This window comes from Atta cephalotes (assembly GCF_000143395.1).
Source record: "Atta cephalotes unplaced genomic scaffold scaffold00023, whole genome shotgun sequence".
Lineage (NCBI taxonomy): Eukaryota > Metazoa > Arthropoda > Insecta > Hymenoptera > Formicidae > Atta > Atta cephalotes.
In genome coordinates this window covers 1,432,188-1,458,523 of record NW_012130087.1, presented here as the reverse complement: position 1 = coordinate 1,458,523, position 26,336 = coordinate 1,432,188, and the positions used below count along the sequence as shown (strand labels likewise).

Sequence of the window (26,336 nt, the reverse complement as noted above, 5' to 3'; positions counted from 1 at the left end):
AATCGGGCTCATTCTCAAGGCCCAGGGATCATGTGTGGACACGAAAGGGCGTTTCGCCCGCGCGAGCAGTAGTGAAAGGGAAACGGGCGAGAGGGAAGGGACAGGAGGACCCGTTCGCCAAGGGCTATAATAACAACTAACGCGAGGTTGCGTTAAACGCCGCATTAGTCACATCCGATAATGATAAAGCAGCGCCAGGAAGTTCGCCGAGCGCCGATATATACAGACCACCGTGCACGCGTGTGTGCAGCGTGACGACGTGTCCGTACACCCGTTATACACCATGTATAAAACGTGCATCGAAAGTCACACGTGTATGCAGTCTTGCGAAGAGATACCCCTTTTTTTCATTCTTTATTTATTATATAAAATATTATATTTTTACTTTTTTATTTTTGCAAGTTTTGCAAGTTTTCTCAATGAGTCAGTTCTCTAATAATATTCAGATAATGTGATACTGTTCGTTATACGGTTATTTAAACACATGTACTGTATATATTACTTTGATAATTTCACACGTGTTCTCGATAAAAATAAAAATATCGATGTCGAATTTTTGCGCGTTTTTCGGGTGCGTTCTTTCGTTCCCGCATCCCGGAGTTTCGATAAAAATTACGGGCGTCACGAGCTCGGTAAAAATCCAGCCGTTCCTGGTTGGCGAGTTGGCGTGCTAATCGACAAAGAGGCAACTGTGTTGTAGCACGAGCCTCGGTTAACCATGAAGGGCTTAACGGTCTCGTCGAGGCGAAGCGATTTAAAGCGGTGGCCGTTCAGTGTCGTGCCACATGCTGCAGCTACGTTTGCGATGATAACAATGATAGCATTGTCTTGTCGTCGAGTTGTCAATGACAAAATGCGCTTTACGAAAAGTGTTCCACGCAAAAGCTTCCGCGTGCGAGTTAGAGATATTTGCAAAATTTATTATCAAGAAAATTAAAAGTTTAACAATTTAAAGAAACATTAGTTTTTATACAATGCTATACTAATGAATACTCCATAATTCGATATAATATCTCAATATATTATATTTTAGAAAATAATAAGATTAGATCCGTGTAACAAAATATTGAGGCAACAATAATTATTGAATCATTGACAATATATTAATATTTAGTATTACGATTCATACACTTAGGAATTATATACATATATAATTTAATTATTGATTTTAACAATCTAAATGATTTTTCTACAGTCAGAATAAATGTAAATATTTCTTCATGTAAACATTCAATTTAACGTTCGACGATACAGTATTTATCAAAATTAATTTGAAATACAAGAAGCAATGTTTATCTCATAACAACTCAAGTCGAAATTTTATTCCTACTTTCAATCTCAATTAAAGAGATACTTTTTGATACTTTTAGACCTATTCTGATATACTCAGATCTCTTTTGATATTACTTAATCCACAGCTCCTATTTAGAACCACAAAATTCTACCCAAGTTGAATCTTTTCATTGGTTTCCGACCACACTATTAAGAGTTTTACTTTTCTTTTAATATTACTTAATCTATAGCTCCTATTTAAACTCGTCAAATTTCATTGAAAATAAATTTTGCTTCTTTTTTATATTCTTAAAATTTTCTCCAACTTTTTAAATATTATTTTAACTAAAATTGCTATTTTTGTTACAATATTAAATTAATTAAATACTTTAAATTAATTAAATACTTAAAACTCTTATTATCGACTGCTACAACATACATTTTATTTAATAACATACATTTTATTTATAATAAAATCTATTAAATTTTCATTTATCAACATTAAAATTTCATTTAATGCAAATATATGAAATAATAATATAATTTCTTTATAACTATGTATATAAATCTTATTTGAAGATAATTCTTATTAGAATGACTTTGTAGATGGCAACTAGCGAAATCTAAGATAAGATCGGCGAGAACGCGGCAGAATGCAAGAACGTCAATTGTAACGTAGCACGATGCATCGCGGCGCGATGCGGTAATTATATAACTCGTCCGCGGCAATTACCAAAGTTTTAATTGCTGTAAGCTGCGAGTGGCCCCGCAATAATGTCATTATTCTCGGCCACTCGCGTGGTTCGCCTTAACCGCGAACAGGCAAACGAGAAAAGAGGGGAAGAGAAAGAAATGAACAGCAAATCTGAAAACGTGCTACCCTTGTCAAATGTTTCTTCCCCTCGCATCTCTCCGATGCACAACTCGATCCTTTTTCGTTGAACGAAGTTGAGAATTAGCAACGAGGTCTTTTTGCAGCGCAAGCAAATCGAAATAACGAGTTACAAGAATTTTTTATCCTGACTATCCCTAACTCATGATCCAAAGGATACTTGCCCCATTGCGTTACGCCGATACGATTTAAGGATTAAAGCCCTCTTTTTCTCCGAAGATTCGTTATGAATATGTATTATGATGATATAGAGCAGGTGCGAAGTTTTGCGAGGCCTTCTCTGACCTGGGTGAATCGCCCTTAATGGGCACTCTCTCACTATTATCTACGCCCCAAAAAGCCTCAGCTCTCTCGCTTGCTCTCTTCCTGCACTTGGACAGAGAAGAGATGGATGCTATAGTGCTTCTGAGCATCAGAGACTAATAGCGACCATATCAGCTGCCCAACTGAGCACCTCGGAAACCGGTGCAGCAGCGGCGCCCATACCACGCATGCCGAACCATCGATATCGCCGTTGAATTTCAGCGGCTCTTATCTATGTCAAAAAGCTCTTCTCTCGCCTTACTCACTCGCATGAATAAATTAGCCCATGCGCGTGACCAAGCGAGCTTTTCTCTCAGCTCAGAAAGGCTTCGTCGCTATAAATTAATCCTAGAGTGCCACATTGGAGCGTATTGGATTTTTTAGTTTGCCTTGTCAAATTTATATTTTGCTATATTAAAGAGGATTTAGACTAGACTGTTTATTTTTCTATTTCAAATATATTATCAAAAGTAGAGAGAGAGAGAGAGAGAGAGAGAGAGAGAGAGAGAGAGAAAGCAACTTGATGAATTATCGATTTAAAGAGACAACACGCGGATGACATTCAAACGAGAATTTTACGAGAGAATCGGCATCACATCACATAAAGTATGAGCAGGTAGAATAGTCACCTGTAAAGGTGGGTAAAGGTAGGCAGCACAGTCTGAGTCACGCAAACTTCACGCAAAACCCAACCAAGTCTTTCAGACCTCTCTTTCTCGACGACTTGTCATTAATTAGAGACGCCCAGCCCGTCATCTTCATGTCATATGAGGGCCGCGATGATATCAGATATATTTTACCTTGCTAATGCATCCTCGCTAAATTTCTCATTTTATTCGTGATCTTTAATTCACCAGATTGTTATGAGCACGATTTATCTAGTTTTAAATGAGAATTGATTTAATCTTATGTTTATGTTATGTTTTTTTGTTATTAGTCTGTGACTTGCAATAGAAATTAAGAATGTCGATATATACAATGATGCACGTTAATATTCTTAGTCAATATTTTTTTTATTCTAAGAATATATGAATCAGAATCCTCTTATTATTAATGAACAATATGAGCAAATAGAGACTTTATAAGATTATTACACAGAAAAAAATTTGCTAAATTTTAATACATATTTTTTTTAATATTGAAGTACTAATTGTAAGTAAACGTTTACTTATAAATAAATATTTACTTAATAAAAAAATAATACAATAGTTGAATCAAATTAATGATTCGTATACTAAATAAATATGTATATAATTTACATTTATAAATAAATATTTATTTAAAACTATTTAACAAATATTTATTAAAATTTAGTTTTTTTTTTCAGTCTCTCAACAAGCACGCGACAAAATTAAGCTTTTACAATTAAAAAAAATTACGAAACTGTTTACTACTATATTTTTAACTACTTATTTTAGAGCGTTGTATGCGCGTATATATGCAGACTCAATAATCGCATTTACATAAAGATCGATAGTTGAATCACTGATTAACGTGCGCGCATGGTTTTCACAAACTGACGAGCTTTCGGAGTTGACGCATGAGATCGAATGACGGGCGCAACCCGAAGAAATTAGTATTGCACCCGTGCGTCAACGATAAATATTAAACAGACGATAAAAGCCGCGCGCACGGACAAAGGGCATAATGAAGCGGCGGGAAGCGCGCGAGCAGCTAAACAATAACGGCGAGGGACGAGCGGGGAAAAGGGTCAGCGATGGCCAATTGCGGTAAACAATAAGAAGCGACGAATTGTAATGCATTTTTTTCAGCTTTCGGTCAACCGCAGGAGTGGCCTAGCGTGACATCACGTTTTTTTCGAGCCGCTCATAATAGCGCAGCTTACCGGCTATTACCGCGACTGGCACGCCTCTCTCATCGTTCACTACCATGGTAATACACGATTCTCATCACTCTCTATATCTCCCTCTTCTCTCTCGGTTCTTCTGTTTTCGGTCTACCCTTTATTATGTATAAGATGTAAATCCTTTCACTGCGAATCTCGTGAGAATCGAAACTTATCAATGTAATCTTTTGGATATTTTGCCTCTTTCCCTCCTTCACATACACACAAACGTGATGCAAATATTTTTATAATTATCTATATCATATATTTTAGTATATGCGAAAGAGTTTTTATTTACATATATAAGAATTACAGCCTAGTTCATTAACAAGCACTTCAATATATGATTTCGACACCTTAACTTATAAAGGACTTATTAGAATAGCACAATATTTCTTTAATTCCTGCTTGTTAGAGAACAGAAATATTCTCGTATTGTGGTAAGAGATAACTCTAATGCAACTCTAGCAGAATCGTGATGCAAATGTTTAAGACCACCGGGCAGAATATTTTAATTGAAAGATCGTCTCTCGACAAGACAAGGTAGACTCATGTAATTTCGCGTGAAATATCCGCACGGTCGGCAAGAACAGAAAGTCGGTCGATTTCATTGTCGCGACGTTGCTAAGAAAAAAAATTCTCCTCCCCCCCCCCCTCTCTCGAGCACGCGCGCTCTTTTTGCACATTATTATTTCAGCGTTGACAATCGTGTGTTATCGCTTTTCATGACACAGTGCCGGCGAAATTACTGATGCTCGACGAAATAACGAGCAGCTCCTGAGAAAAAGCTGCAGCACGTGAGATCATTACGAAGGAATGAATCGTCACAATCACGTCGTCATTCATATGCTAACTGCAAATAAAAAAATATAAGTAAGATGATTAAAAGAAGCCCGAACATGAGGATGGTATATTATGATGTGGAGCACGTCATTGATATCAGGTCAGCGTGAAATTTAGAATACTGGCAAATTTCCGCAGAAGACTATCTAAAATATTATTTATTGATAAATTTAGAGATGTTCATTTAAATAAATACTGAATTCGTTTATGTTTTCTAATAAAACTTTGAAACTTTGCATCATTATATACATAATAACCGATGAATAATTATTTAATACTGAATTTTTTAATCAGGCTTGACGATATAATGATTTATAATAATTTATATCATTAAATTATAATGATATAACTCGGAAAAGATTAACTTTATGGCATAAAATCTCATAAGTGCGGCGGAGGAAAGAGGGAAAGGGGGGTAACGAAACGAATCGGCGTTACTAGCTGGACGATAAATTCTCTCGAACGTAATCCGCGGTGAGACACAAGGCTCTCTACTCACGGTATCTCTACCTCTCAAGGTGAATGATGCAAATGCCACTGCGGTCGACGGTCTTTCCATCGGCGCGCGAGAGCTCATTGTACCTATCTATTCGCTTCTAGGTAATCTACTAAACAAATGACTATCATTTTCTATGACTCTCACGATTTCAATGGTAATCAACAATTTTTTGTCTTGTGAAAAATAGCGCGTTGTCGGTATCTTTTTATTACGCTTATTAATAAACTTTTGATGATGATGTTTGCTTTTCTGATCGATTATCGCAATGAGCGAATAAATTTGCAATTAATTTTCCTTTAATGTCGTTGTAATAACCGCGACACGTCCGCATACAATATATCAGTAGCATTAGAGGGCAATTAATTTAAGCTACGAACGAGCCTTGAAAATGACGGTGGCTTAGGTCTCGGGAGAACGGAAACCATAAAATCGTTCCGCCTTTGCAAACGGAAAGACCACCCGCATACTCGCCGGCACGGAGACCCACTTAACACTGGATGAGTAACGTCCCGAAATTGTAACACCTTGAGCAATCCAGGACGTGGAATATCTGAGTTGAAAAATGCTTGAAAAATCTCGGAATTCAAACTACTTTAAATTTTAGGTTATCTTTCATTTGTATAATATGTAAGAAAGATTATTTAGAATAATTTCAGAGTACCAATAGGTGCAATAGCATTTTACGTTATCTCATTCAGATTCAAGTTCAGGTTTTAAGTAGCGTGGTCGATGAAATATTCACTTACTCTGAATGATGTTCGTTTGTAAGATTGAGCGAAAGAATCGCGATGAATGCAGCGAGTATAATAAATCGCATCTAACGCAGGACGAGTCGTATTAGCATCACCTTTCTAACTAATGAGACGACCTCGTGCCGCACGAGATCCTAATGAACACGTCATTTCCATTTACTTACCGCGCGCTCATATAGAGTATTATACAGAATCCGATCTGGCCCGAAATTCACATTCGATGAGATGCGGCCGATCCTCAAGCAAATTTTCCTTTGCAAATTAGAATCAATCATATGACCGAATAGACAGGATTTCGATATCACTCAACAACAACAATTATTATTGAAATCAACAGACTGTTAACTCTAATTCTATATCTTTCTTTTTGCCATTTAGATTCTGGAAAACGAGGCAATTATCTGTCAGTGTCTTCAAATTTGTTAAAATCCACACAATAAAAAAATTATCAAATTTTAATAAATATTTATTTCAATACTGCCAACTAAACATTTACTTACAATAAGTAAATATTTGTTCAATAAAAAAAATGATTGTTAAATCAAATTAATATTTCTTGTATCAAATAAATATCTTCATTTAATAAATATTTAATTGGCAGTATTGAACTAAATATTTATTAAAATTGACTATATTTTTTTTTCAGTGTACTTATACAATTTACTTACAGTATAAATAAGATAAAATAAGTATTTATTCAATAAAAAAATAATATTTAAATTAAATAATTCTTGTATTAAACTAAACCAATATAAGTACATTTAGTGAATAGTTAATACTACACTCAAATAAATATTTATTAAAATGTAGTATATTATTTTATTAATATTTATTAATATTTAGTATATTATTTTCAGTGTATCTTTGATTTAATTTTTTTAATGTGTATAATTATTAAAATTCTTGAAACTAATTATCTTGATAATGTTCATTTGCAAGGCCGAGCGAAAGAATCAAAATTTATTTAATATATTTGCACCTCTCGCATTTCCCTTTTTACATCTATTATTATGACACAATATTGATATTATTTTCTCAAATTTGCTAGCTAAGTTTAGTTGAAATCAAACTCTACTTTTCCGAATCTGCGTGCAAACGCGGCATACGCTCGAAACGGATTATTGGGAGTTTGCACTGTAATAACTGAGGCACGTCGAGAGCCGTTTCTATCGTAAAATGACCAGCATAGCGGTAAGAAGATACGAACGAAGGCAGCAATGAGGGAATTCGCAGGTAACACAACCCCCTTTCTGTACCGCGAAAGAGTTGCGCGTTTCCATCGTTGCATGAGGTCGTTCCGACTTTCTTTTTTTGCTCCCCTTCTTTCCTCCGATCGGATGAAAAAGCGAGCAAGAGCGGGGCTTGTTTTGTGTCCGGAGTAGAAGTATCGACTGCAATTTAAAGGAAGCAAAAAAAAAAAAAAAGTACCCGCGTAAAATCTAATTCCCTCCTCTTATTTGCTACATTTTTTCATTCCATCCCCGTAAAAATAATACTTTACGATTTCTGAAAATTGTCCGGTCTTATTGCAAAGCTTCTGAGGCAGTTCTCTCATTTTAAGATCTCTTCCATGAGTTCCAGACGAACCATGACGGAATCTTATGAAGGAAAAGACATTGTTGTGCTCTCATCGAACATGGAGTCCAACAAATAAACGAGGATCGCTCGTGAATCCATGTAACTCGAAATTGAAATGGAAACTCTCATTCGATGATACTTGAACAATCAACATTTCATGAAATATTTCTTTATTATCTTCGATATTTTCCAAGACATTTGCCATTTTGACTAGAAATACACATATATCACTTTTATATCCTGCGGAATTCCTTAAAATGTTTTTTTTTAGTAATTTAATTTATAGTATTTTAATTTAAACTTTTTTAAGATAATCAAAGATAAACGATAAACGTTAAGGACAAAGAAATTATGCTGCCATTGATTGTGATTAAGATATGTATTCTATTTAGAGAAACGTTTCTCTTTCCGCCTTTGAAAGGAAAAGAATTGCCTCTTCGAGAGGCCTGAAACCGTACACGCTATAAATTTCCTGTGCTGTATCGTTTAAAATAGAAACGCTAGTCGAAATAAGAAAAAAAATTACGGGAGAGTTGACTCATTTTCGTACTTCGATTAAAGGGTCCCCGTCGAATGATTCAAATCTCTTCCATCACGGCGCCAATATTTTACAAAGATTTTTTTACATACTTTACGTTTTAAGCGTTTTATTTTAATTCTTTCTATCTTTTTTCCTTTAAAAAGAGAGTCAGAGAAATCGAATTTGATCGAAGGAATAGTTGACAGCCAAAAAATACCTGGAGACGTCTGCGATTCGATTCGTTCACGATTCACGCTTCGTTATTGGCATTAAATCATGAACAACACTCTGGGGATCCGCGGGCGGACCTGACTTCTACAAACAGGTTTGCCTTCGTGCACAACTTTATTTTCTTAGCGAGGTCGATGAGAGTAGATTGAATTTTCTACTAAAACAGGAGTATACGCGCAGTGATTTTCTTATTGAGTGTTACTATGATAGGATAACATCAATAACATTTATCATTAATTCAATAGATTTTATTCTGTTACGTGATTTAAAATCTTATTAGAAATAATATCTTTATTTTGCTTATTAAAATTTATATTAATTGAATTATATAATAATATAAAATTTATATCATAATTATGTTAATCATTCAAAACGAGAAAATGGGACTATTATAATATCCAAAAACTCATGTTTGACATTTAATAATATGATAAAAACCAATTTCGAAATATGATGTATCATGTAATAATATCACGTGCGTTTCGATTATTTTTTTAGTCTTTATCAGCGCAATAAAAAAATAAAAATAAATCATTGTAGTCAATTAATTCGATATGTTATTCATGTATTCTTTCATTTTAAGATCTCTTCCATGAGTTCCAGACGAACCGTGACAGAATCTTATGAAGGAAAAGACATTGTTGTGCTCTCATCGAACATGGAGTCCAACAATAAATAAACGAGGATCGCTCGTGAATCCAATAGCTCGAAATTGAATTGGAAACTCTCATTTTTAAATTATCCATAATTGAAAAGTTATATAATGAATGTTAAATTAAAAAAAAAGGAAGAGAATGATAAACAGCCGACGAGTTGTTCGTTAAGTCCAGCTTAAATGGTTATCACGCGGCAACGAGATTGTACGAACGTGACCTACTTGATCCTGCTGCCTATAATATGTCGTAACGGTAGTGATCGTGCTTGTCGATAGCTCGACCACGATCGATTAATATAAATATACGCATCCCAGCGCAGTTAGATACCGATAGACGGTAGCCGCCGCCAAACCGCATTACAAAAGCGCACATACCCCATGTCATGGTGAAACTAGAATTATGGTCGACATTGTCCTAGTTTCTAACACCAGAAGACATGAAATTCCCTTCTCTGATGCAATAATGCACTACCCACATACGGCGAGTCTTACTTGAATGATTTCTATAAAATAATTGAGAGAGAGAGAGAGAGAGAGAGAGAGAGAAATCTTGTGAATTTATCTCAAATTAAGTATTGCCATGTATTACTGTGATTCTGGATATTAATCATCTAATGTGATGATAGTGATTTATTTGAAAAATTGCGCAAAACAAATAAATAAAATAAATAATTCAAAATAAATAAAAGTGGAATTAATGGTGAATACAAGTTTATATCTCAATACGTGGTATATTAAAAATATATATTTTGCTATTAATTCATGGCATTAATTCGTTCTAGTTTAACGCGTGAGGCTTTCAACGATTTTCGCATCCTCGCAGATGACACAGCGGTGTTTATAACGCTAGAAAACAATGATGGCGCGCCCGCGTCGCTTTGAAGTTCGTAATGGGCTAGAGTGGATTTGCAATAAATTAGTGCGTATGCGTGTCGACGAGATATACGACGTATCATAGCCAATAGCGATGGTCAGGTGTTCGATATTAATTTTCTATCCCTGATCGGAACGTAAAATTATTAATCGACAAACGTTAAAGGTGCATTGCGGTATCATTGGTGAAATTGAAGAGAATCTACTTGACGGAGTTGAAGAATGAACAATTGAGTGGTAAGCGGTTGTCGAGAAAAATCCCAACATTTGCGTCCCGTCGGCGAAATTAAAACTCGCACGCATTACATGCACAAAGAGCTTATAAATATTCTGTAACGATACCCCGGCTCTGGATTGATTCCCCAATTAAATGTAAATGAGCGACGGGGGTAAACTAGTGGAACGAGTTTTATAATATCCCGGCAGCCTAGAGGGGTGGGAGGAGCTCGTGAAATCCTACCTAAGTAGATAGCACGAGCGCGGCCAATAAATTAATTATTCACCCAATAACCGAGCTGCAGTAGCTCGTGTCCCTCTCTCTCAAGATTGCCAGCCTTCCTCTCGCTATGTTATTTATGATTCTATCTGGTATTCATTTTCACTCATTTGTCCCTTTGAAACTTCCTCATCATCGAAGCGAACTTTAATATTTACTGTTTAATATATATCCATCTTTTAAATTTTGAAAAAAAAAAAAAAAAAATTTAATTATCATAATTTATTGAACGATTATTATTACCTCATTCTTTTTCTGCCATAATAATTATGTATCTTCTTTTACTCAACAATTCTCACAGATAATTCATTTTTATTTAGATATAAAAAGGAAAGAAGCATCATTTACGACATATTTCACAGAAATTATTCGATCAGAAACCTACAATGTCTGTTTGTAAAGACGTGTAACCCGTGTAGCAAGAGAAGTCACCGAGACGATGGCGACTTTTCTTTGAACAAGCATTCCCGACCACAATGATCGCAAACATTCTCGTTTCCGTTTTCAGGGTGGTTAGTTCTGGGCATTCTTCGGCGTTCACGGTTTACCCTGATATTTATTCTGGCTCATTTGTCCCGCAAGAATCGCCGCGTCATCGAAGGGAAACCCAGAGAGAGATCCTTTTTTGGATTTATACGCACGGTGTAGTCCCCTTGGAGCTCTACGGGGGTCTCAGGTGCTAACTATAAACGGGACTAGTGGGGTTTGACTCTAATGCGGTCTCTTGGAATCTGTACATGTATTCATTTAAATTCCTGACCGATAAATAAAGTTTGGAAAAAAGACACAAGAAAATTTTTAAAATAAATGAGACGTGCCAATGCAAAACATTGTGCTGTTTCTTAAAAATTTTGGGGGAGAAAGGAAAAACTTACTTTCTTAAAAACTATCATTTTAAAAATTAGGCAAAAAATTACATTATAATAACTAAAGGTATAAGCATATGTGTGTGCAAAAAATTTTTAATTAAGTAATTCTAATGTAAAAAACAAAAATCATGTTAAAGCTATTAAAATTTCGTAACGTTATAAATCCAAGTGAAAACGCGAGTCAAAATGTTGTAAGTCCAAGCAAAAATATCAATTGCACATGGATTTTTAACGTTTTGAATTGCACTATTTATTTTTCTCTGCTTGTAGCAACACTTTCTACGTCAAATATTAGTACGCGATAGGATAGCGTACTAATATTAAGTGCTAATATTTGATGAGGAAAGTACTGTTACAATCAATTTTTACAATAAAATACGTTTTCACAATTTTAATACTTATTATTTTGCCGTCATTGATACGCCTCAATTACTGTCGAATTGTTTCGATTACTTAACTTAATGAATTCTTCGTGCAAATATGAATAGAGAATTAGAAAATATTGGTTCTTTGTTCTAACAGCAAATCGATAAAAAATATATTCACTTGTAAATAATGTCTATTACAAAATATTTGAATTTATCAATTTATATGAAATAAGCTCTATTCTATAAACTTACGTTTTCTCAATAAATTTAATCGAATATTGGCTTGTACGGAAAGAAAGGAAATAAATAATTGTGATCAATGAATGAAGCAGATATATATCGCGATGAAAGAATTCACTGAGAATTTTTGAAGGAGTACTTAAAAAGAAATTTCAAATATATAGTGTTTTGTTTATTGAAAAAGTTTAAAATTAAAACATCTTTAAATATTTAAAAACTAGAGACAAGGATAAAACATTTTAATATCTTAAAATTAAAAACACTTCTTTTTTGAGTCAAGACAAAGTAATATCGAAGTAATAACGGTTTACTCGCTAGTAACGATAGTCACAATAATCGTTTCAGTTAAATGAACATTTGTCGCCGAAATAAAAAAATCACAAAAGGAACGCGTAGAATTTGCATAATATTATCGTCGCCGAACGGATGCAACTTTTTTGTGCGATTACGTCAAACATTCGATACTTTGGATGCAATGCAACGCGATGCAACGACATGACGCGTCGCGACACGAGACGAATGCGTCACGCGGGAAAGATATAAATTTCATCGCGTGGGCAATATCGTTGTGTCGCTACAATTGGTGCATAATGAGAGAAAGGATGTGCTCAGGCAACCTTAACTTGATGACGACGACCTCGTTTGCAGCCAAAAAATTGTTTCAGTCATTTTCAAATTCAAGTCGAAATAATAAATAATTAATATTGCATTTGAATTCGCTCCCTGGTAGAAATATATGCAGTTTTCCTAGACACCTACACTGAGAGAAAAATGTCGAAGTATTGCGAAGCAAATGTTACTTACGAAATTTGATTGTGATGAAGAAATATATATTTCTGTGAAAAATATATTTCATTTCTCTGAAATATATCTCATTAATTGCAAAAAAAAAATAAAATAAAATAGATGGCTTATTTGCTAGGAATAAAATTTTATTTCGCTCGTATTTAAATAAATATTTATTTCAGTAAAATAAATATTTCTCACAATATATTTTTAGGCATCTTTTTCTCAGTGTATTTCAATTACTATCTAATATTACTGTATTCTCATTAGTTGTGCCAATATTGAATAGGAAATGGACAAAAACTTGATAGAGTTTTATTTTATCCATTTCAATGAGTAATTGGCTTTATTAATATCTATTATTTGTTGTGTTTCTATTCCGTAAATGGATTCAAATTTTATGTAGTAACTGTAAACAAAGCGTTCATCACATCCTGATTGGGAAATAGTTTTCCTTCTCACTTACTAGACAGAAGTTGGTATAACTGTTTAGTAACTGCTCAAAAAATACATGAAATTTATCAAGGTTCTTACTCTATTCTAATATATCTTACATGAAAACAGTCTACAGCTTGAAAAATAGGTAATAATGCACAATATATATACTTTTAATAGTTCTCAATATATATATATATATATACTTTTAATTAATAAAATAAATAAATCTAATTATGATGAATAACAAGAATTGATTTTTATTCTATGATATTTGTAATGATATTTGTAAAGGATAAATTTATCGATTAATCCTCTATGCCCTTTTCTGCCAAAACCGACATATTTATGGTAAAAAAATAATTTAAAAAGAATGATCTCGCAATGCGAACTCGATCTCAATCTGCGAATTCGCTCGCAGCTTTTCCCACGTTGAATGAACAGGCAGAAAAACAATTAGTAGGGATCTTGGGACAAGGGAGTGTAGGTAGCGTTGTGGAGAGATCGTATCACACGGCCATCTTGGCTGGTACTAACGGTCTATATGGTATTATCCCTCTGCAAAAGGACAATCTTCAGTTTATGCCTCGACTAGAATTGAAGATCTGGAGAATACAAAAACTGCTCGAATGCGAATGCTAACGTCTGAACCTATATAATAGTACTATCCAATAAATCTTGCGAGTATCAAATAAACTTCTTTGCTTGACACCAATGTTCCAAACGAATTCAAATTCTTTGTAAAATTTTGTCTCGGCGCGCATTTTAAAGGACTACATATACGTAGTATATAAATTCACACAGAATCATACAAACACTTAAGATCCAGCTAAACCGCATTGATTTCTATAAATTGTGTTCTCATATATACGATGTATTTTCATATATACATCTTATAAGATATTATATTGTTTGTCTTGATGTTGTCAAATATTTCAAAATATTTAAAAAATTTTGAAATAAAAGCTCCGCAAAAAAGATTTTTTTCTTCTCTACCAAGAAGCAGCCGAATTAATCACATTTCACATCATTTTCATTGAGCGCAAAGAACCATAAAAAATGTTGAATATTCATAAATTGTAAGAAATGTTGGACATTCATTCTGATCTAAAGATTCTCAAAAATTCACGGTATCTCATCAATTTCCCGTTTTACATCGAACGATAGCATGACACGGCGTAAAATCGCCGATCGGATGCGATCTGGTGCGATCGGATGAGATGCGACGCGTGTTTTCTCTTTTTTCAACTCCATGGTTTAGGTCGAGCTACCTGATATGGAAAAGAAAAGCAGCGAAGTCTCTTCCCACGAGTGTTAGACGACGGTACTTGATTGGCAAACAATTAGCGGCCACGATGTCGAAAAGGAGGGAACGATGAGGATGATGATGGAGACGAGGGACGACAACGACGACGAAGAGAACCAAACGCGGAATAGGTATGTATCACGCGAGCATCTTTGACCGGCGTCACGCATCCTCCTTACAACCCTCTCTTATCTCTCTCTCTTTCTCCACCTCCTTGGCAAGTCGCTCGCTCGCCAATATCTTTACAATGAGAACAATACCGTAGTTCTTCCGCCGGAGCGAACAGACAAAGGGCATTCCTGGGACAAAACCATTGTCACCATCGTCACCATCGTCGTCGTCAAACTCTAGAGAATCCTACGAGCATGTTAAAATGTTCTGTATAAAGCACAGAACAGGAATTATAAGCGTTTCCTTTAGCTGCACTTTGCACTATTTTCATTAATATCTAAAAACTAACCTGTGAAGATGCATGTTTTATACATCATATGATATAAAAAGACAAAACAAGATAGAGTGAAAAACTTCCGAAGCAAGCTTATCAATTAAAAATAAGATAATAAATATATAAATTGCTTATGAAAAGTAATTTAAAAAATAATAGATTGGAATTATATGCCTAAGTATACATACAATGAGAAAAAAAATTCTAGTAATGGTAACAAAAATGAGAATTATTCACAAGTAGTCAATTATTAATGAATTTATTATAATTTTGTTAAAATAGCAAAATATAATATTTTTCTACAATATATTATTATATATTTTCTATATTAGATAAAGTAAAATTTAGTAATAAATATTGATATTTAATAGTATAATTTTATTTAATTACATTTTATAAATAATATAATAATTGGGTTGCAATTACAAAATCACTTTTATTTTTAATACAATTTTATTTAATTTCAACAAAATATTAATTAAAATATGGAATATTATGGAATAGAGCGAAGAGTATTTCTCGAAGATGGCAGCTCTATAAAACTAGCAGGACTAAATCAACAGAATCAAATCAAACTTATCGGAAATTTTTCATTCTGTACTAAATTATCATTAATGATAATTTTGTATCGTGTACCATTTCGAAAAAAATCGTGGCGCTGATTGCTTAATATTGAGCTAGTGAGTCCAATTTAAAAATAAAAAAAAAAAAAAAAATACAGAAACTAATAGGATTAAATTTGTACTATTTTTATACTGCCAAAAACAATTCTATGTATTATTTTCAAGAAAATATGTGATGCTGCTGATTTAATATATAAGCTGACAAGACTAAAAAAAAAAACAATTCAAGGACAAAAATTAACACAATTGGATTTGTACTAATTTGTATGTATCATTGAAAGTTAGTTAATATTTTATATGTTTTTTCTTCAAAATGACTTTATTGGTATATACTTACAATCTATGAGGCTTTCCATATTAAATCAGGCACCTTTGAAACATTGTAATTTAATTTTTTTTTAATTTGCATACTTTACAAATAAAAATGAGACGTGTTTCGCGAAAAAAAGTGAGATTTTTTTGTGAAATTGATGCTTGTAAGTTGAAAAAATTCATTAAAAAAAACGTCGCTCATGCAAATTATTATATCGTCAAGAAACTATTAATCATACAAAAAAATAGACAAGACATCAATTTTAAAGATCTTCAATTGTTCTATGAATGAATTATTTTCAATTTATCATTTTTATATAATATAATTAAATAAATCATTTTCATCATCAATTCACCAATAATTAAAAAATTTCGTAAAAATATCATATTCTCATTTCAATTATTAAAGTAATCCTGAAAATTTCAAAATGAAACTCGAATGGACTGTATAAAATTCGAGACTGTAAAAAATTCGAGTTCCATTTTGAAATTTTCAGAGTTATCATATTGAAATGGGAATATATTTTTACAAAATTTTTAAATTGATGAGTTGATGTTCGTAAAAAATGTAAACATAAATAATGGAAAATGATTTATTTAGATAAAAATGATAAATTAAAAATCCATCCATAGATCAATTTAAGATCTTTAAAATCGGACTTTTAATCTTGGAATATTTTGCATTTTTTTTTTGTACGATTAATGATCTCGACGATATAATAATTTGAATGTTCGTATGAGTAACGTTGCTTATGAATTTCTGTAACTTACAAGTGTCAATCATTTCACAAAAAAGAAAACTTTTTTCGCAAAACTCATGTCTCATATTTTTATTTATAAATAAAAATGATGTTAGGAAATTTAAAAAAATTAAATGATGATGTTTCAAAAATGCCTGATTTAACATGATGGTTTATCATAGACTGTAAGTGTATACCAATAAAGTCATTTTGAAAAGAAAACATAAAATATTACTAACTTTCAATGATACATACAAATTAGTACAAATTCAGTTGTGTTAATTTTTGCCCTTGAGTTATTTTTTTATAGTTTTACCACTTAAATTAAATTAGTCAATCAGTGCCACTGTTTTCTTGGAAATGACATAATATAGAATTATTTTTGATAGTACAAAATAGTAAATTCAATCATATTGATTTCTAATATTATTTTTCTTCCTTTCTTTTTAATTTTATTTTGAATTAGTTCTGCCTGCTTAATATTAAGCAGAGCGATTTTTTTTCGAATGTACAATTTTTTTTCGATGGTACAAAGTTATCATTAATGGTACAATTTTAGTACAAAATGAGTACTAAAAATTCCGCTAAATCCGATTTGATTCTGTTGATGTAATCTTGCTAGCTTTTTATAGAGCTATAACTTTTTTTTCTCATAAGAAAAATTCGATGTTCTATCTATACAAAACGGAGATTTGAAAGATTAGATTTCGTGCATTTTTTATCACATTATAATCATGGCAAAAACCAATAATTTTTTTAGTGCGGTTAATGATTGATCTATTACTCTTACTCTTATCAAGCTAAGAAAATTCAAAAACATTAATCATAATTTTACTCTGTAAAGTGAAATACTTTGAAATAAACGCACCACGTTCGCTTCGAGAGTTACGTGTTTTAATGTAAGGTTTTAAATTTCATGTGTATATAAGCACAGATCTATCGAGATCTTGAATCTTCACAGAGCCTCTCATCCTCCGCGTCTGCTCTTCTCTTCCTTTCGCTTCCCTTCCATCTCTCTCTTCCTCCCCTTTTTTACTTTTCGTTTTCCCAAAACTACGCTCCGTTACGTCCGTTATTTTCGAGAACTTTGAATCGCATTCTTTTTAATTGGTGGGACGCGTTTCGTTGCGCACGAACGTACAAACTCGTGTATTTTTTGTTTCTTCTCTATATATTCCTCTTCGATATAGTCGAACAGCTTTTTCTACGGCGTTTTTCGACATTTCGTGTAAATTCCAGCAACATCATTCCTTTGTCATGGCAGTAACTACCGTCGGCAGGGTAGTGTAACGCGATTCTAGTATCCGAGCCAATGTCGTCACGAATCGAATATACGCTCTTTGACAAAAAAAAAAGTTATGCACAGGTCTAGACCTGCGCGTAACTTTTTTGTCAAAGAGTGTATAAGAAATAGAAAAGCATTCGGCAGTGTTGCATTGTACGAAAAGCTCACGAATGATGGTCGATTGAATTCCGCCCCGTTAGCGACGAATTGATTTATCGAGGTTCTGGACGAGACGACTGATCGCGCGTGAATTATCCAATTTCTATTTCTCGCGCGATCTCTTATCGTGAAAGTCGGCTTTCGAGAAACGATCATTTGATATATATATTCTTTAACGCGAAAGAAATTATCCTGGTTCTTAAAACTCTTTATATTCTACAAAGTGCGGCAACGAGATGCACGCGAATTGTTTAGCAAATCGTTTTCACGCCGAGTCGCAATCGATGAGAATCGCGCAAGAAACGTGGGACATGATCGTCTTCAGAACTACTTAACAGTCCCACGAAACGATCGATTCCGTAGTCGACACTTTGCGACGAAACGCGTGCACGTGGTGGAGATAGAGAGCGCGTGTGTGTCCCGACATTCCGGTGAAATGCGTTTAAACCGCCGCGACGAATCGTTAACGGGCTTCTAATCGCCGCGCATTACTGAGGTAGCACCTTCGAGTAACGATCGGACGAACTCGGAATAATTATTACGCTTTTCTCACCGAGGAGGTCAAGCGAGATTGGCAATATTCATTGGCGAGCGCTACACGTGTCTTGACATGCATAACATATTTTAAACGTAGAAATTATTTCTCTGGCGACTAAATGTTATTCTAATGCATTGAGAGGAATGTTTGAATAACAAATGAATATATGAATAACACGGAAAAAATAGTATAATTGGCCTATACAGAAATCTGATGATGCCAACTAGATTAAATAATACAATATGGAACAACTATTTACGTGGTTGCTTGAACCACAGTACAAGGTTAGATTAATGCTTATGTTACAGCAATGATGGCATATATACATTTTTGTATGCGTGGTGAGTCGCTTTTGCTTTTTAAAATTGCAACTTAATTTATAACAATTCTTGATGTAACAAGAAATTAATTCTTATTAATTTAATTTTTATTTATTAAATACATCATGCTTTATAATATCACGATTGACGCAATTATATGGATATATAACCTATCCATAGTAAATGATCCAACCAAGTTTGGTTGTCACAGCCAGATCGTGCCTAACTATAAAGTAGTTGACACATCAAGGTAAATAAATCGTATCGATCATACACATACATTCTTATCACATAAAGATAACTTGGATGATGTATCTACATTGCTCACAATTAAATATTTTTAGTTATGTGAACAATATCTTTTTTTTCGTAAAGGTTTGTTAATGACGTAAAAATTATTTATACAAATAAAAAGAGAAATAAATAGAGCTACAAGCCATACGACGTTAAAAATTATTTATTAATACGTGACTAATTAAATCATTGGTTATTACGCCAATATTAATTAAAAATGTCACCATAATTGGCCATGACGTAATGAGAAATGCACGAAGCTGGTCTCTAACCTTCCCCGCTTTGTAGAAGTAGAATCAAATTTTTGTCTTTATACGAGACACGCCATCTCTGAGAGCCTTGCGAAATATTCATCATTCTGCCATAATAGATTATTTTGTTGAAATTACCAAACGAAAACTGATTTTATAATTGTAATCTAACTTTATATTACGTATAAAATATGTATAAAGAAATAAAATTGTATTGTTAAATCAAAAGATTTATCAAATTTTGCTTATCTAACGAAAAATATTACCTTCTGCTATTTTAACAAAATTATCCATTAATCGGCTACTTCTGAACAATTCTCTTTTTTTTTTACTGTTATTATTATAATTTTTTTCTTATAGTATATTAGAAGTCGCATTTGTAATTATTGCAATAGCAGTAGTTTTTCATATTTAAATTAATTATTTGTATACCTTAAAATGTTATGTTTTAATTAATGTACTACAATTGGTGTGAGTTATTATAAATTGCATGACTTTCGAAACGAGCAAATAGATAAATAATTGCAAGCCCCATGCAATATGTTAGATCTAGTTAGCGCAACTAACGATTCGGAAGTGCTGTTTGCCGTGAGATTTCGAGCGAGACTCGCTTCGCGCCCCATACCCGTGTCGGAGCGGAGGTAAGCGTACGAGAGAGAGTTCGCCGAGACACGCTCGTTGTCGGAAATAACGACATAATGACATGGTAGAGGATGAGTGCCCCAGGTAGGTAAATCCAAGACTCCAAGACGCAGGCACGGCACAACCAGAGAGAAAGAGAAAGGAAGAGCGGGAGGGACAGGGAGGGAGAGAAAACCAGACCGGGATATATCCAGCGAGCAAGAGAAGAAAGAGGAATGAGGAGGAGGTGGGATCATCGGCGTGTCTCGGTAGTATCCCTGACCATCGCCGGTGGTTCATCAACTCCGAGGAGTTGAAGAGACCTTAATAGGCTCTCCCGCTAGAGCCTGGACCATGTCATGCACCCTTTTACCTCGCGTCTCGACCTGATTTCGCACGTGATTCTCGCTGCTGAACTGTCAGTTGCGATTCGACCGGATTTATTAATCAGCGTACGCCCCGAATTTGCATAATGAAAATAAAAAATGCACTCGTGTATACATATTCAGGTAAAGACTCGAGAAACAGATATCATTCTGATGAATTCAAATGTCGAGGCTCGTAGATATGTATACATGTAAGTTACATTTTTGCATCAGGCGCAAAAAGATCAATTTTATTAAAAATTTAGCAGATTTGAAAATAATTTTGTCAAACTATCAAAATAATGATGTATACTCAAATATGTGTTTAATTTTAAGATATTAATGTTTTATTCTTGTCTCCGTTTTTTAAACACTTCAAGATGTCACAGTGTAGAAATCTCAATAAATAATGAGCAATGCTACAAAAAGTTTTGACATTCCAACAACTAGTTTGAGTGCCTTACATAATTATTTTGATAGTCTAATAAAATTTTCAGATCATATGTAACTAATTAAATTTTAAATACTTTAGCAAAACCATTCTTTCCGAGATATAGAATTCAATCTACATAATCAAAGATTGAAAATTAAACTTAACAAAATTGATATTGATATCATTTTTATTAAAACTGCGATATTTGCAATTGTAAAATCATATAATATCAACGTGCTTTCTTTCCACAAAATGTGTAATTGTCTTCACTCTCATTCTCTATAAACGTGCCGATTGCGATATTCTGTCATTTCTCTAATTATTGACCTTTGATAGACGCGTGGACCACGCGCAATCGCAATAACTTTAATAGCGCTTTATCGCGTTAACGACCGGTATAAATCGCCAGCGGATATATATTGATACAACGCGAAATTCCATGGTAAATGAAACAACGGCGAAATTGAGTGGTCAACGCGCCGACGCACATTACCGCGATAATTCCCAATAATTTATCATCGCCGCGCGTTGCGCGTCGCACACCCCGCGCCATGTAATCGTCAGAGTCGCCGTTGCATCCGCCGCCGCATTTCGAACGTCATGAAGAATTGAACGACGTCGCGCGCGGTTTGCGTCGCGATGTTTATCAGCCGTAAAGAATCGACGAGACTGCTCTTCTCTCTTAATGGGTTCACGCGCCGTGGAATCGCGCACAAAGCGCAACGCGGCCCGCGAGAGATCGCAACGCCGGCCGCACGCGTCACGCTCTCTTTAACATCGAATCGGCCCAATTTTGTCCACTATTTAGCGACGCCATGCTTCGCCGCAGTCGAATTAGCCGAATCCGCAGAAGCACGCTCGCATCGATAACCGCGTTTCGCGGCTCAATCCTTCCGCATATTGTATTTCTTTCATACTCTCTAAATCTGTATCAGTGGATAATCACTGATATCAGTGTAAAGTATGTCACTGATAATCAGTGAATGAAATGTGAGATCCCTAACCTAGCTAATCTTTATTATATTATCTAACTAATTTTGTTTTAATGTGCACAAATTCGAATGTGGTATTGGAAGAATGAAATTAACGTGCAAACATCAGTATTTTAGTTATGTAATATTTAAACATTTTTTCTTTTTTAGTTGAATTTCACTGATCATCCAATGCCAAGAATGATCCATCCCTTAGTGACTATCCATTAATTCAGAGAATATATGAGTATAATAAAAACATTATACGAAAAGAATGGCTTTCAAAATTGAGCTAGATCTAAAAATAATTTTGTTAGATCATCAAAATAAAAACTGATTCAGGCTGATCGCTAGAATGTGAAAACTTATTGCTCGTATCATAAGTTTCCTGCATAATGACAGTCCAACAACATTATTTTCAGAGCCTTATATATCTATCTAAATTTTTAAATAGGTACTTCAACAAAATTATTCTCTTTTCCTGTGTATGAAAGATTAATCCTTTATTTTTATCATTTTCTCATAATTATTCTATATATTTTCGATGACTTGAGAAGACGACATGAGCCTCTGATACTCTCTGAAAGCAAATTATAAAGTTGCACGCGTAAAAGTGAGAAAGAAAAAGAGAGAGAAAATATACACGTGTGCGAGCGGAGCTGTAAATATAAATCGTGAATCCAATTTGCGGACACCATAAATCAATAGCGTGATCACGATCTGGCTAGGAAGGCATGAAACAGTCTGACAGAGTCAGATCAGGTCCGGACAAAAGACGCGGTTACGGACGCATCGCTGTCGAGAACAAGAGTAACGACGCGATGGTCAATTAATGTTCGAGGCATGCCAAATTTTAAATGAAAATAAATCTACAGTGAGAAAAAAAATTTGACTAAATTAATTTAGTTCGTCTTTATTTCTTTCGATGAAGAATATATATGTGTGTGTGTGTGTGTGTGTGTATGTAAATTAAAAACAGTATATTTAACTTAAATACATACATTCTTCAAAAAAGACGAAAAAAACAGAGACAATTAAAATAATATAGTCAAATAAATAATTAATTTACTTAAATGAACCATTTTTTTTCTCAGTTAGAAAAGTGTAATCGAACTCACCATAGAAACGGGGATAGGTCCTCCGGCTCCGTTGGGATACGGATATGGCGAGACGAGGTAGCCCATATTGAACGAGGAGGTATGCGGTGTCGGATCCACCTTTCCTGTTTTGGAAACAAACGAAGGTATGATTATAATCGTAGATCTTTCTAATAACTATTATATGTCGAGAATTAAGTAACATTTATTGTAATATATTCTTTTACTTTCCGCGCGTTTTAATAAACGAATTTCAATAAAATATTATAAAATAATTACATTTATAAAATAAGTATTGTAATATAATCCACATTTACGGTCAAAAATAATATTCTTCTTAATTACAAAATAACTTTAATCGCACTTTTTACTTTTTGTATAAAAAAATTAAAATAATTGAACTCTGAAAAATGTATGACAGTAATGTTGTCATACAATATTTATATCAATTAAACAGTATCGTACGGATCATAGATTGCTACAGATTAGTCAGACGTTAAACAGACCGCAGACGAAGAAATATTTTTTTAAATGGCAGCCTGCACGCGAACTAAATTGTAGAAAGTAAAAAGGAGTTCCTTAAGAAAGACCGACAGCCAAACAGTTGTACGACAATTTGGGGTTCGTGCAACACTGGCCTTAATTATATGTTCCCTATACAAATCGCTTTTGTTTTTCTTTTACATGACAGTTTGCCGAAAAGTATAAGATTATGTGGTATTTATTTTATCTAGGTTTTTTATTTTGACCTCCCAATTTGCACCTGCTCAATTTCTTACACATATAACACATTTTTCGCAACTTTATATAAAAATATTCAAAATGTAATTAAAAATATATTTACCGAAATCAATAGTCCTTTGTTTTATTCAATTTTAAAAATATATTTTTTGATGTAATATAAAATCTAAAGTGCAATCATTTATTGCGTGTCAGCTCCATTAATAACTTCGTTTAAAGTCGTTGGAGGTGTCGCAATTTCATGTAATGTCGCATTTTAATCGAGTTAATAACATTCGCTTGATCCGCGTGGCAAATATATAATTTTTTTCCACCCTAAACGTCCGTATAAATATTATATCTGCATTAAAACCAGTCTTGGCTTAATAGGATTCAACGTCGTTCGCGTAGAGAAGACCGATCTTGGCGAGCATGCCATGTCTTGGCGAAAACCTGCTCCAAAGATTCAGAGGCGATATCAATCGTCTATCGTTACGACTAATCCTTAAGACGAGAGATGGATGCTGCGGTCGGAGAATCTCCTTTTGAGCTTATCCTTCCGCAAAACTGAATCGTCGTCCTAAACGACAGAGAAATACACACAAAGAATTCATTCCATGATCATCCTGATCATCCTGGAGCTGCGTGTTTCTGTATAAGATCGTCTCCATAATCAAAACGAATTCCGTCCTTGCCAAATTCTTTTGTTCATTTCGTGAAACTCGATTGTTTCGACTGAACCGAAGTAAATATAATCTATTCGAACCAATAGCGATTGTCTGCTGATCTTGCCAGCGAATACAAGATTTAAGGTCGCAGCACAGACTTTTGCATAAGACTTAGACCACAATCTTGCTTTAAGAGTAAACAGTAAAACCGAAAGAAATTGATTAATCACAGTCGATTATTTATCTCATAATCGATTGTGATTGATCAATTTCTTATCTTAAAGTAAAGGGATCTAATATTGCACAACGCATAAGACATAAAAGAATCAACTAATCAGAATCTTTCATTTCATATTCTAATTTATTCTCTTGTATGCCTTATACGTGATGCAGCATTAGACTGCAACTTAGTCCAAAATTTTATTTTAAGGTAAGAAATTGACCAATCGATTATGAGAAAAAATAATCAACTGCGATTGATCGTCATACAAAAGTTATGCAAAAATCTACGGCCTTTAAGATTTTCGTCGCATAAATTTTATTGTCAAGAAGCATCTTTAAGTAGTTAATGAGAGTCGTACAAATACTCGTAAACTTTACAGATATAATAGAATCATGTTCTCTTTCTTTCAATGATATTTGCGAAGCTGAAATTACTGCGCAAAAATTTCAATGAATATGCGGAAAGTAAGATTCTCTTTTGCGCAATGCTTGATACTACAAACATTCCGAAAAATTAATTGATATTTTATTCTATTTCCATTCTCCATAATTAATAAAAACGAGTATCATTGAATCACGTTAAAAAATATTTTCATATCAAAAATATTTAAATATATTTATTTCAAAATATAATACATGATGAGTATGAGAGTCAGTGCTTGCACAAAAATGTTCAAAAGACACTTTTTAATTATTGTATTAGATTCAGAAATACATATATTCGTACGCGTTTCGACTTGCTTTCAAGTTTTCATTTTTTCAATATTTTTTTTATTCCATTGAGAAGACTCGAAGTTGCAAGTTAAAACGCGAATGGATATCATACTTCCAAATCTAACATAACAATTAAAGTGTTTTCAGAACATTTTTGTGCACTACACGTTGTGTACATTTTTCTTAAATTTATTAAAACTGAGGCATCCTATATAATCTTATTGTTTCATTTCTTCTATTAAACATTTATATTTTATGATTATTATTTTAATTTAAATAGATGATCAATGAATAAGATATATTTAATTAATACTTTGGGGCAACTGGAAAGGCGCTTGTTCGCAGTCGTCTCGATCGCTCCAATAACGACCATGAAAGAGTTAATTCTTCATGCTGGACCTACGCGATCCCGATCGTCGCGAGACGTAGGACCATTGACCTTTCCCTTTGAGTGAAGAGGCACGAGACGCACACAGCACAGCACTCGTTCGTCGTTCCGTAGTTATTAAGACGCGAACGCTTCTGCCGCGTATACGCTTCGATGCAATTCACACGAACGCGCGGACGATTAAATTGTCAGCTACGCGACTCTATAAATAACGCAACGCAGCGCCGCATACCACCGAGTCGAGTCCCGCGATTCTCGTTTTATCAACGCCCGTGAGTCTGCCGATAGAAAGCTCTCGCGAGAGCTGGTTTTATCGAGATTCCCGCAGCGAAACGCTTGACGGATTTTGTGCGAAATTATTGTGGCAGAGAGAGAGAGAGAGAGAGAGAGAGAGAGAGAGAGAGTA

General features: G+C 34.0%; 1 protein-coding gene across 1 annotated transcript in view; it reads right to left on the bottom strand.

The window, feature by feature from the left end:
- Window positions 1-14,926: 14,926 nt before the first annotated feature.
- Window positions 14,927-26,336, bottom strand: part of LOC105619992 (protein pangolin, isoforms A/H/I/S-like) — a 46,867-nt gene continuing 35,457 nt past the window's right edge. Inside the window, exons 3-4 of the mRNA XM_012201503.1 lie at window positions 23,240-23,343; window positions 14,927-15,121 (exon numbers count right to left, since the gene is read on the bottom strand). Coding sequence (XP_012056893.1) covers window positions 14,927-15,121; window positions 23,240-23,343 — 299 coding nt within the window. The remainder of the gene's footprint in view (window positions 15,122-23,239; window positions 23,344-26,336) is intronic.